The 13805-nt window shown below is 36.7% G+C and overlaps 1 protein-coding gene across 2 annotated transcripts in view; it reads left to right on the forward strand.

Moving 5' to 3' along the window:
- The window catches only part of Lgr4 (leucine rich repeat containing G protein-coupled receptor 4), a 93087-nt gene that overhangs the window by 38862 nt on the left and 40420 nt on the right, over positions 1 to 13805 (forward strand). For both annotated transcript variants that reach the window (XM_078046307.1, XM_078046308.1), the window contains exon 2: positions 8920 to 8991. In XM_078046307.1, coding sequence (XP_077902433.1) covers positions 8920 to 8991 — 72 coding nt within the window. The remainder of the gene's footprint in view (positions 1 to 8919; positions 8992 to 13805) is intronic.

Here is a 13805-nt window from a genome sequence, read left to right on the forward strand (position 1 = left end):
AGTCCCTCTTTCTAGAACCCCCTCTCCCCCCAGGATACCAGCTGTCTAGTTCAGAGGCTTTCCTTTTTAACCATAAGTGTGGACTGTATTTTACTTCATGTCCATACACATTTATATAAGTGTGTGCAAACCATATACAAAATATATAATTTATGACACAGAAATCTAAATTGTCATGAAACAATACTTATATGGGATGAACTTAACTTTGATACTAGTTGTTCATTGTATTCTTTTAAAAAATGTTGTTTGCCACATGCTAGACAGATTTTATGTACCTCTCCACGCTACCAAGCTAAGCATTATGGAATGTTTCAGTTGCACTAGATTAGTGTGCTGGGGGCTGGGGATGTGGCTCAAGGGGTAGTGCGCTTGCCTAGCATGCATGCAGCCCGGGTTCGATCCTCAGCACCACATACAAACAAAGATATTGGGTCCGCCGATAACTAAAAAATAAATATTAAAATTCTCATTCTCTCTCAAAAAAAATAAATAAATAAAGATTAGTGTGCTGGGGACATGGATGCCAAACACCCTAGTGGGCAGGATGGTCATAAATAAGAAGAATTTTCTTGTTTCGCATGTTAATTGTATCTTTATTTTTTTATTATATCTTTATTATAATATTATTTATATTTATTGAGAAACATTACTAATGAAGTGAGTGAGACCACAGATCAAAATAAAGCTCTCTATAAAGTAATATCTGTCCTTTCTAATACATACAAGAGCCCTACTGGAAGACTTTGACTTTCTTTCTGATATTGGGGATTGAACTCGGGGTGCTCTGCTGCTGAGCTACATCCTTCAGACTGTTATTAAAATTTTTTTCTACATTTTTTATTGGTTCAGCGTAGTTGTACATAATGATGCAGTCTTGTTACGTAGTCATACATGCACACAACCTATTTTAATTTGCGACAGGATCTCACTAATTTGCCCGGATGTCCTTGAACTTGTGATCCTCCTGCCTCAGCCTTCCCAGTAGCTGGGATTATAGGCTTGTGCTCCTGTATCCAGCTGGAAGCCTTTCCTGAGCTTCAGGGCTGATGGGATCATATTCTCTTGCTGGGCCTCATGTTTCATGACATTTACTTGTTTTGTCATTATCTCTCCACTTCCATTTAAAACTCTTGAGGGCAAAGACTGTTTCGTGTAGCCTAGGACTCAGAGGCACAAACCTAATAGATGCTCAACAGGGAAAGAATGAAGAAGTTAGGCCCAATGTCCTGCTGCAGGTTAATAGAAATCCACTCCCCCCACCCCAACCCATGAGCGCTCGACAACAAAAGCCTCAGCTTTTCTGATTCTCAGGCTGTTGCTCTCTATCGCACTTTTGGTTTTAGGTAGGTCTTGGAGAGAGGACCTCTAGACATAGGATGAATTATTTTTTCCTGGGTGGGGTCTGTAAGGACACACTATTGTACACACTCTCATTTACAAAAAGACAAAAGAGGTATTGAGGCTTAAATTCTATAGTAACATTTTCACTTTTAAATATATAATTTTAAGACTTTGGAAATACTGCACAATCATGTAATTGCTACCAAGTTCAAGATATAAAGCAATTTTACCACCCCAGAAAAAGTTACTATGTCTTTTTGTAGCTAGCCTTTCCTAAAACCACTCTCTAGCTATTGGCCACTGCTGATCTGGTTTCTGTCTCTATAGGTTCATTTTTTGGATATGGCTGCTTTTTTTTTTTTTTTAATTTTTTATTTTTTTTATTGGTTGTTCACAACATTACAAAGCTGGATATGGCTGCTTTAAGATTCATTCACATTGTTTATAACAATAGCCTGGTCCTTTTGATTGCTAGATAATATTCCATTAAATGGACACACTAGAATTTCTTTATCCATTCACCAGTGGGAGGGTTTTTAGATTGTTTCTAGGTTTTGGCAATTATATACTATTTAGACTTAGGATTGCTGGGTGATATGGTCATAAGTGTATGTCTCTTTTCTTTCTTTCTTTCTTTTTTTTTTTTTTTTTTTGTGGTCCTGGGGATTGAACCCAGGGCCTTGTGAATGCTGGGCAAGTACTCTACCAACTGAGTATATCCCCAGCCCTGTATGTTTCATTTCATGAAAAACTACTAACCTGTTTTAAAGTGGTTTCACCATTTTGATTTGTCTCCAACAAGGAATAGAGTTTGAGAAGTTCCACATTCTCATTAGCACTTGGTATTGTCAGTTATTATTTTGAAAAGTTTCAACCATTCTAATAGTTGATTTAATTTGTATTTTCTTAATTACTAATTAAATATTTTTTATGTGCTTGTTTGACATTTGTGTATATTCTTTGGTGAAGTATCTAACAAAGACAATTCAATTTTGAAAGTCTTCAATGGAAAAATAGAGATTTTTAATCCATAAAAGTAGATAATCATGAAGTGAATTAGACATTCTTTATCCCGGATAACGGAAGTTTTTTATTTTTTCAAGGTTTGAAGCTGGCATATTTTCTAGCCTTTTTGAGTTATAAGGAAAATTATATATTTAGTATATTCAAGTAATCTCACACAAGGGCTTTACAAGTTGATAACTTTCTCTGCAGTAATTATATTTATTTTTAAGTATCAAAATGGTGCTTTTGGTAGCTGTCCTTGTAAGGATTCAGAGGCTGCAAAGAAGCAAGATTTGGATTCCTTTCAGTGGGAAGCACTGAGCCATGGTACTTGAAACACCAGGGAAGATGCCAGATAGCATGGAGCCAGTTTATACAGCTGCCCCGAACTGTTCATAGTAGAAATGTTACGCAAGATGTTAGAAGGCTGTCTTTTGTGACATCTAGCTGGATTCTAGGAGTGCTAAGTGTCATAAAAATATCTGTGGAGCAGTGTCTGATTAAAATGGCATATGTACTATTTTGGGCCCATTTTTGTAGTGGAAAATATCTTCTTGGATATGTGGTAGTTATTGTTTTAATAATGAAATAGTAGAGTTTTTCAAAAGTTAAATTTAATGAATGTTGCATACAATCTTACTTGTTTTTGCCTTCAATAGCAAAATGTTTCCATCCCATGATAATATTGTTATACATTACACTTTGATACTTATACTTTTATTAAAAAAAATTTTTAAGCTAGGCATGGTGAAGCATTCCTGTGATTCCAGCTACTTGGGAGGGAGGCTGAGGCAGAAGGATCACCAAGTTCAAGGCAAACCTGGGCACTTTAGCGAGACCCTTTCTCAAAATTAAAATGAGAAGGACTGTGGGTATAGGTTATGGTAGACCATTTGCCTAGCATATGTGATGCCTGGGTTCAATCCCCAGTACTAGGTTAAAAAAATTGTTTTGCACATGAATAATCTTAGGAATCTTCAGAATTATGATTTCATACTTATAGAAAAATCATCTGTAAGGATACCCATAAAATATGGCAATGATTGTCTGTGGGTATTGATAATAGTAGATGGTTTCCTCCATATTATCAGTTTTTAAAAAAGCAATGAATATAGGTTACTTTTGCAATTATAAAATGTGGAGAGAAGAAGATGACTTGCTTAAAGGTATGAAATAGTGTCAGAAATTAAACTCTTAATAAGCTTTGGCTAGAAATTTGGTGATAAGAGAGATTTTCCCTTCAGATTTGTTCCATTGGAGGCATTTTTCAAAATTAGTTTTAGTTTTTTTTTGTTGTTGTTGTTGTTTTTGGTCACACTGTAGACATCTGTTAGCTGGAGACTGGCCTGAAATTTCTGGTTGATTACCAAAGACCCTGGAAAAGTCATTGGGAAAGGATTCGTTTTTGGTCATTATCAGCATGTGTTTTTTTGAGTTTAAGGACACCATAACCATTTTCTTCTCCTAGAGAACCCCATGTTCCCTAAAACCTATATGTAATGTAGTGACTTTTTAATCTGCCAGGTAATATTTGAGATATAATCAGCAATATGGCATTAGTAGTACAGTTTTATCTAACACAAATAACAGGGCTTATTCAAATTAAGATAACACTGGGCCAGTCATAAGATAAAAAATGAAATAATTCTGTGGCAGAAGGCCCAAACCCTGAGAGGATGCAGTGACAGAGTCTACCATGGTACACTCTGGGCCATCTGCAAACAGGTTAGGCTCCCTTAGCAAGCGTTTTACAGGGATTTTAAAAGGTGCCTTGTTGAAACATGATCTTTTCTCTGTAGATACTTCAGCATTAGTGAATTTTATGGGGCAAAAAGATGAGAGTTTAACCACTGGGGAGATTTGTCAGTTTTAATTAAACAATTGGATCCTTTAAATCTTCGTGTTGAAATCAGTGACGGCTGGTATTTGGGCATTCACGTCTGTACTCTTATTTTTGATCTCCATAGTAAAGATGAGAGTAGTATGCTGTGTAAGTATGAAATGCGGACCCATGCTCTGTACTCATTGGTGTATCTTGAGATCTAACTAAAGATATCTGTTATGAAAATAAAATTTGTATAGAAAAAATTTCCCTCTACCCCACCCCACTAAGCAAAAGTTCTAGTTTTTATTCCCAGGATTATCATTAAATTGCTTGAAATCATCCTATCTTTTTGAGACCGGATTCTATGGATTCGGTCTTTCCTCATCTTTCTAAAAATTTCCTGTAAAAATGTAATTTCTTCTTAAGAGTGCATGACTTTATCAATAACCGGGCTTCTTTTTTTTTTTTTAATTTTTAAACAAGCATATGGATCTTGAAGGGCTCTTCCAACTTAAACTCTTTTAGCTCCTAGAGTTTCCTTTGGTATTTAGGAACAATTCTTTGCTGTAGTTCTTGTGCAGCATTTATAACTTCTCTTTTATAAAAGTAATTTCTTTCTGGGAAGGTCACCAAAGCAGTATGCTCCCGAGCTTCCTCTTGGTCCTTTCTGACTACTGAATTCAGATGACTTCTAGGAATAATAGCAAAATAAGTAAATATCTACTACTTGGGATCTTATTATATGTGACTTGACATTTTCTGATCTTCACAGCAAATTTCAGTATTCAGGTACTAGTGCTGCCACTTTACAAATGGAGAAGTCAGGGCTCAGGAAAGATGAACAGAATGCCAGTTCACACTGGTGAAGTGAATCCGTACCTGTCTGGCTCTAAAGCCTGCACTAATTGTGCAAGTCCAGCTCGGAGGAAGGCCATCAACTCTTTTGAAATTGCCCTTCAGAGTTGTTTATGAGTTGGTCGTGCTCTGACCTTGTATGATTTTTGTTGTTTTGTTTTCTGTTATATTTATTTCTTGGTAGGAATCCAGAAAGGCGAATTACTGGGTTTAATTACTGATGTCGCTAGTGAGATCACATTGCTCATGTGAATTTGAAGGTACTGATTTGTAGGACCATCTTCCAGCTGAAAATTTCCTAAGCAGCTTTCTTTTGCTTGTGTGTTCTTAACAATTTATGTGGCTCCTAAGTCTCCTCCATTTGTAATTGCTGGCACAGGGCTTCCATTTGTAAACTGTTACAGTTTAACTGATCACTCCCAACACCCTTTCTAACTTTTTATTTATGAAGTCTGAGTACCTTGGATTCTCTTGCGAGTGTTGGTGATGTCAGGTCTAGAATATACTCTTAAGACTGTCTGTAGGTTGTTTATCACCATTAGCCCTCATTATTTTAAATGAGTACCCACCCACCTTATACTCTGTAACCACATGTTTCCAGAGCTTCTCTGGAGATAATATCTTGTAGCATACCACCCCCCACAACACATAGTATTTTTTAGTTTATTCATAAATGTGTTGTAATTGAAGCCCAGAAGGTATGAAGGGAAACAGCTACAGAGAGATAACCTTTTGAGTGTATGAAATGTAGAAAATTTGGGAAATAAGTATTGCTGCAGTTTTGAAACAAAATCTGAATGTTTAACATGTATTAGTTTGTAAATATGGAATCCCACTAATTGCATTTAGAGTTCACAGCAAAACTACCTGTTATGTCTTGTTTCTCTGAGGAGAAAAAAATGAGAGTTATATATATGTGTAAGTGTGTTTTTAAAATTGGAATGCAGAGAATAGTGTGGTGTAAATTGTCTCTAATTATGTGTCTTTTTCTGGTGAGGCAATTAATCAGTTCTCCCTAGACCTTTTTCCTTATGAAGCAGTTAATCAGTTTTTCTGTTGCTGTGATGCCTGAACTGAAGTGTGCCAAGCTTAGAGGAAACTACATGGAGTGCCTCATTTTGTAAAGCAATAAATTATTGTTGGATTTTTTTCTCCCTCCTTTATTGGAATGACTAAAAAGCACCAATATTGTGTGATATTTTGCAGAATCATTGTTTGCTCATATCAGATTATTGCTTTGCCTTTCAATATAATTAAAAGTTTTGTTGTATACTTACAAATGATTTTACTGGTGAAGGCCAAGTGTGTTTCCAGCAGGAGTGACTCAGTAGTTTTATAAAGGAAAACTAATAGTCTCTACATTTTGCATTATAATAAATTGTTCAGAAACATTCCATAAAATGAACTTCATATATTTCATCAGAAAGGGTGTGCCCTTTTGTGAAAAAAACTTCAGAAAAAGGTGAATCATAGAAGAATGTAATGTCAGGCCAGAAAGCCCAACTAACCCACCAGCTCAGTTCCTTCATTTTACAGATGAGCAACTGAGGCCCAGGAACCCACTGTGTTCAGTGGTATGAGCTGCCCTGCTTTTTCTGATCCCTATTTTTGCTATTTCTCAAGTATCTTGCCCAAGTACTTATGATAAATAAAGAAATCCTTCTTCCCTTCCCTAGATGTTGCTGGCTAAAATAATATTGGGGCCTGTTATTTAAAAATAACAAATCCTGCTGGGTGCAGTGGCACATGTCTACAATCCCAGCAGCTCCAGGGGCTGAGGTAGGAAGATCCCAAGTTCAACTTGGGATCAGCTTCAGCAACTTAGTGAGGCCCTAAGCAACTTAGCAAGACCTTGTCTCAAAATAAAAAATATAAAGGGCTGGGGATGTGGCTCAGTGGTTAAGAACTCCTGGGCTCAATCCCTGATACCAAAACAAAGAAAAACCTGGAGGAGCATATTAATTTTTTTTCCCTTTAAGTTATTTGAAGAACTTGAGTTGTTTTTCAGGATATAAAATTTTGGAATGCTTGTGGATCTGTGTGGTCATAAGATTTATATAAAGGGAAGTTTTTTGCTCAGAGAAATTTTATGAACTTGGGTTCCTTAATTGGTGAAAATAAATGGCCAGGTTTCCTTCTTTTCTTTCTTTCTTTCCTTTTTCTCATCTGTCAAGCAAAAAGTACACTCCTGAGATTCATTGATGATTATGCCAAGCTCTTGGGGACACTATTCCTCCTGATTTTTTTTTTTTTTTTTTTTTTTGGTACTAGGGTTTGAACTCAGGACTTTGTATGCATTCTACCACTGAACACGCATTTGCTTTTTATCTTGACTACCCCAGAAGAGAATCATAGGATTAAAAAAATAAATAAGTAAAGGCCCTTAGTTTGCAGTTAAGATCATGGTCTCTGGAGTTCTTATTTCCTGTTATATCACTTGTTGAATGGCCGTGGGGAGGTTATTTTACTGCAGTGAGCCTCAGTTTCCCCATTGGTAAAGTGAGTTTTTTTTGTGCAGTCTTATCTTGGAGGATTTGCTCCATGTTACTGCCTGCTGCTCCTGCTGATTTCGTTCCTGTTATTACCAAGCGAAGAAGTTTTCCAGACCTGCTTTGGGAAGGGATATAAGAAGGGAAACCACATTCCACTTCTAAATTACTCATCTGTTGAAGTACTGAAGCTTTTTCCTTCTCAAAAAGATTTTACCTGCTAGGCACGGTGGCACACGCCTGAAATCCCAGCAGCTCAGGAGGCTGATCGCAGGAGGATCACAAGTTCGGAGCCAGCCTCAGCAACTTAGTGAGACCTTGTCTCAAAATAAAATATAAAAAAATGGGTTGGGGATATGGTTAAGTGCCACTGGGTTCAATCCCAGGTACAAAAGGGAAGAAAGAAAAGAGAGGAGAATGATTTTACCTGACCGAATTGATGAAAATAAATGTGTGACTGTTGTTAGCTGACTTCTGCCTCCTTTTATCAGTTCATATAATCTAGTAATGGAAACATTGTAGGTGTGAACTTTCATGGTGATTTATGCAAAATAATATTGGGGCCTGAGGGCTCAGCCACAGGACGGACCCCAAATAAGATACAGCAGAAGCCAAAGAAGGCTGCTCAGCTGACCCAGTACATTCTGGGATCTTCCCTTTTGAGACTCCTTTAACCTGTCTTTCATAGTCTTGATAGGAAGTGGCATATGCAAGAGAAAGTCAATTCAAAAGCAGCTGCCAGGGAGGAGAGGGATGGTTAATAAAATATGTTTTGGCTGTTTGAACTAGTTAATTGTTAAGTTATATTGTTGAGTGAGTTCCCTCCTTTCTGCTGACACTCAGAGGGAAAACTGGAAATGGACTGCATACCTATCATGTATGCACTTGTCTTTAGCCTGCATCTGTTCATAGGCTAAAAATGAAATGTACTTACAACTCTTACCTGGAGGTCTTTTATAGGTTTTAAAGAAAATGTAACTGGGTGACAGCTAGGATGTGCTTTTTTATCTTTGACACAGTAAACCCAGCAGCTACCCAAGACTGAAAATCTATTAGATCAAGTCCTACAGTATCTATTTGCTTATTTTGATTAGGTTCAATACTTTGATACAGCTACACTGGCTCACTAATAGTCTGAGACATTTTTTTCTAAGGACATTTGAAGAGGGAAATTCCAGTATCTGGGCATTTTTCTAAATTATAATTTAGACATAAATTATAATAAAAGACTTTCTGGTTTTTTTTTCTGAGCTTTGCATTCTAAAGCCAAATTATGACCATTCCTCTTCTATGCCCCTCCCCTTTTTCTTCTTTACAAAATTTCAGCATGGAATTAGTTTTCTATCGGGTTAAATTATTTAACTACTTAGTTAACAATATTCTTAACTTTATGTTTTTCAGGGATATCAGTATGAACAACATCACACAATTACCAGAAGATGCATTTAAGAACTTTCCTTTTCTAGAAGAGCTGTAAGTATTACTTTGAGAAATGTTTGTGAATATTTTCACCACTATTCTCTTTGGGAGCTTTCACTGCAGAGATACTAAGATTTCCTGTTGGGAACATTCACAAGCTTAGTTTCAGTGGGCTTTTTTTTTGCAAAGGAAATCATATTTTTCTAGGGGGAAACAAACTTGATTTTTAAAAAGCAGTATAATTACTGAAGTTATTTTTAAAAGCCAGAACCAAAAACTGCTATTTCTATAGGACCTTTTTGGCTACAATTATTATAACCACGAGTGCTGCAGTGACACAAGTTAATTATAGTGTTATCCTGAGATAACAAGGCTGCTGCATAATTACCATTGCTGCCAAAGGCATTGCTGTATGGGTAACAGAACCATAAAAATAACAAAAGGTGTTTCAGGGTCATGATGCAACAGACAGCTCTGACAGCATGCGAACAGAGAGCAGGAAACTGATTATAGAGCCCCTTGGTCATTTGCAGGTGACCTTTGGGGATGGGGTTGAAGGCATGGGACATTGGCCAGCTCCCTGGGAATACCTTTAAGTAGGTTTTTGAACTTGTCAGTTGCACTTCACATTTTTGATTAACAGTTTTCATTATGGAAAAAAAATTTGGCTTGTTCTAATCTCCATTTTGTTGCTTTCAGAACATGTTTTTGAAGTCAATAATCAAAAGACACACTTCTGATTTTCAAAAAAGTTGGAAAGTTTGTATTAGACTTTAAGAATCCTGGTGAAAAAACAAAATCAGACTTGGATCAAATTAATTAGGTTTTAGAGACCAAGTTAATGGAGGTAGTAAGTTGACAGTTTGGTACTAAGAACATCAGAAAGATGTAGCTCTGAAGGAATCTAAATTCATATTCAGATTGCATCATACAGTCCGGCTATTGAGTATTAGATCCAAGTTAGTGAATGTCTCCTGTCTTATCTTGGCTTCTCCCTTAGAACTGAGAATAGGAACCAAATAAGATACATAGATTGTACTCCCTGTTTCTCGCAGAGTATTGAAATAGCAGTTAAGGATTTTAAAAAGTTAAGGAGAATTTTTTCTTCCCACACTACTTAGTTGAACGTAATGCTTCCATAGGAAAAATTGGAACAGAGATTATTTGTCACAGGTTTGTGAGCTGGGTCAAATTACTTAGCCTGTCTCTGCGGAGTTTCTTTGTTTATAAAGTGTGGATGATAATAATAATCCCTCCCTTATAGTATTCTGGTAAAGACAGAATGAATTAATGTATGTTAATTGTTTAGGACAGTACATGATACAGAATGTTGTGTAAATGCTAGCTAATATTTATTTTATCATTTTAGAAATGCATTAAGAAAAACAGTGGAATATATATGAAATGCCATCTTTGGGCAATAAAATTAGGTGTATTTTGTATTTTTGCCTTCTATAGTGAACATTAATTGCTTTGTAATAATGTTATTCTTGGTTAAATTTTTGAATAAAGTTAAAAAGGAGTGACCTGTCATTTGAAGCCTCCACTTTCACCCCCTAATCAAGCTTTATGATGCTTTCTCTCTTCCATTCTATTTCACATGTATTTTTAGGCTTTAGGATTAGTCTCTTTTTACAGAAGTAATTATGTAGTGAAAGGGCACTAACAATTGGTTATTCAGCCATTGTACAACCTCTGTGGGATGTGTGATGGACCAGACAGGGAATAGAGAAGTTCCTCTTGTTCTGGATGGGGTTCACTGTGTGCAGACCACCTTTGTTGATACCTTTGATTGCCAGTTATCCTTTAAGGGATTTGCAGTGGGGACTTGGATATGGAGTCAGACCTGGCTAATCTCTGCATTGTGAAGTTCACATCTTGGATTTCATAAGATCTCAAATGACCAAGCATATGTCAACCTCATGAATTCTGTCAACCGAGACTTTTAATTGGAACCAAATTGAGTTGGATTACTAGTTCTTTGTAGTTAGGTCATGTTCTCTCTCTATCCTATCACAGTAACAAAGTCCATTAAGCCAAGTTGGTACACCTTCTCCAAATATGGTATTGAATTTCCAAAATAAATTTAGTTAGGAAAGCTGAGTAATATTTTTCAAAAATCCAAAATAATTTTTAATACTCTGGCAAAACTTTAGGCATTCAAAAGAATTTATTTTCCATATTAATATACACATGGTAGAAGTCTGTTTTTATTCTTTATAAAACAGTGTAGTTGATTTTGACTTTCCCAGATGATGCTGCTATGACTATTGTAAAATTTCATAAACAGCATAATCATTTCATCCAGAAGTCATCTGGAAGTCATTTAAGAGTGATTGTGAAGATGAATGCCCTGAAAAATGAGTGATTTGCTGAGGGCTTTTTTTCCATGTTAGTTAATGAAGTGTTTTTTTTATAAAATGTGACTGAGTTTGGCCAAATTGGATATAGGGACCTAGAATGCTTGGTGTTTGGGATGGAATCACTTCTATCAGTATATAAGATGTGTGTGTGTGTATGTGTGTGTGTGTGGTGTGTGTATACACACACACACTTTTAATAAACAGTGAATCCTACTTTCTGGCAGGTCTTGTGATAGGACTATGCTTGTGTCTGTATCCATGATACCTATCTGAAGAGTTGACAGCCTTCCTAGAGTGGCATTGTCCAATACCATGGCCACTGGCTACAGATCACTATTCAAGTTTAGGTTTAGGATAATTAAGATCAAATAAAATTATACTTCTACCAAGCTGGGTATGTTGGTACATGCCTGTAATCCCAGCAACTGGAGAGGCTAGGGCAGGAGAATCACAAATTCAAAGCCAACCTCAAGGCCTTAAGAGCAGTTTAGTGAGCTCTTAAGTAACTTAGTGAGACCCTATCTCAAAAATACAAAAAAATTAAAAAGGTCCGGGAGGTAGCTCAATGGTAAAAGGTCCCTAGGTTAAATCTCTAGTTTAAAACACACATACACATACACACACACACACACACACACACACACACACAGTTCCTTAGTTGAACCAGCCACATTTTTACAAGGTTTTGTTTTCTGTTTTTTGTTTGTTTGTTTTATTTTTTTGGTTCTGAGAATGTAACCTAGGGCCTTGCTTGTTCTAGGCAAGCATTCTACTCATAAGCCACATTCCCCAGCCTCAAACTAGCCACATTTCAAGTGGACAATAGCAACCTGTGGTTAGTGGCTACTATATTAGCACAGATACAGATAATTTCCATCATGGCAGAAAGTTTTATTGGATAACCTTGATCTAATGTTAAGGGCAAGATGACACTAACACTTTGTGCATCATGGTGAGGAGGTGTTGCAGGGCAAGCAGAAGCCTAAAGCACTATGTTTACTTGAGACTGTAGGATTTGGGAAAGCCTTCCCAGAATAGCTTCCGCTGAGTCTTGCAGACACATAGGAATTAGCCAGATGAGTGTGGTGGTAAGGCTGCCCTGGGAAGAGCTCTAGCATGTGCTAAGGCATGGAGGTAGAAGTATAAGGACATATTAAGTGGCTTGTTAGAGCAGGACTGACAGGCAAATCTAGAGAAGTGTCAGGAGACGAGGCAGATCATGAAGGAGCTGAAAAGTTTAAAACTCTAACCTGAAGGAATTTAATTTGATAGGATGAGACTAGAATTTTTGCCTTGAATGACCGTATGCCATTTGATGAGACTGGGAACACAGAGAGCCAATCTGTTTGGAGCCCAAAGAATTCAATTTTATGAACACATGGTGGTTAGTAGTAAGCGTATAGAGCTTTAGTACACGGAAGTCCTTTTTCACAACCATGAGGAAAGTTGCTTTTGCAAAGATAGAGCTGAACTGTTTTAAGTTCATGTGCCTGATATTTCATTTTGCTGGAACAATGCTCTGAGAGAAGTGCATTTATTTTTAGAGATGTGTATTTATTCTTAGGGAAATATTTCATCCAACTTTTTCAATGTATATGATATGTATTAGATAATATTGTTGTCAGTTTTATTTTTGAAAGTTTTGTAGCTCACAAATATTACCCAGTGATCCTCCCCCTCACCCTGCCTTTTCTCCCTGGGAATATAAAAACAATAGATTCTGGCTGTCAATGCAATACATGCAAAGTTCTAAAGTCTTGGGAAAGTCTCTGGATTTTTGCACCTCACTTCACTAGTTTTTATAATGAGTCTCCTCACAGGACTACTTTAAAGAAGGTATGGAATGATATATATAAAAATACTTTGTGACCTTAAAAATTTTCATGTGAGGGAAGGGAACTTTCACTAATTATTACAGACATGGCTATCTTTCTTCTTCTTGAAACATTTGGAGGAGAGGTGGTTTTGCCTCAGGGTAGGGATTGGAGTAGGTCAATATAGGTATCTCTTATGGTAATGTGAAAGGAAAGCCAGGATTTTTTGGGAGATATTCATTTTGCACTGGCAATATGTGTTGCATGATATGCTTCGACCACAAGTGTTTTGGTCTCTCCTTTAGACTTTTAAGGGCTTTGGGACCCATTTAAAGGGGCATGGCTGAAATATAGTTGTAAAAGTGATTTAGTTAGAAACAGAGGAAAGAATACAAACCAATTTTCCCTGGGCTGTCCTGAAAAGCCCTGTAGATACTACTGGGATGTGGTAATAGCAGTAGAAACCATCGTCAGTTTGGCACTCGGTCAGTTATTGTTTAATACACTCTATGACTGGGATAATTCCATTTGTTTCAAAACATAATTTGACTTTGGAAGACTTAACAATGCTGAAGTGAAACTTGGGTCTCTGAGCACAGAGTCAAGATTACTTTTCATTTTGGATCATCTTCAGGACAGTTCTAAGCAGTTCAAAAGGGAGCTGGTAAATAATTTGAACATGGAGGTTGAT

The sequence above is a fragment of the Ictidomys tridecemlineatus genome, chromosome 4, assembly GCF_052094955.1.
Source record: "Ictidomys tridecemlineatus isolate mIctTri1 chromosome 4, mIctTri1.hap1, whole genome shotgun sequence".
Lineage (NCBI taxonomy): Eukaryota > Metazoa > Chordata > Mammalia > Rodentia > Sciuridae > Ictidomys > Ictidomys tridecemlineatus.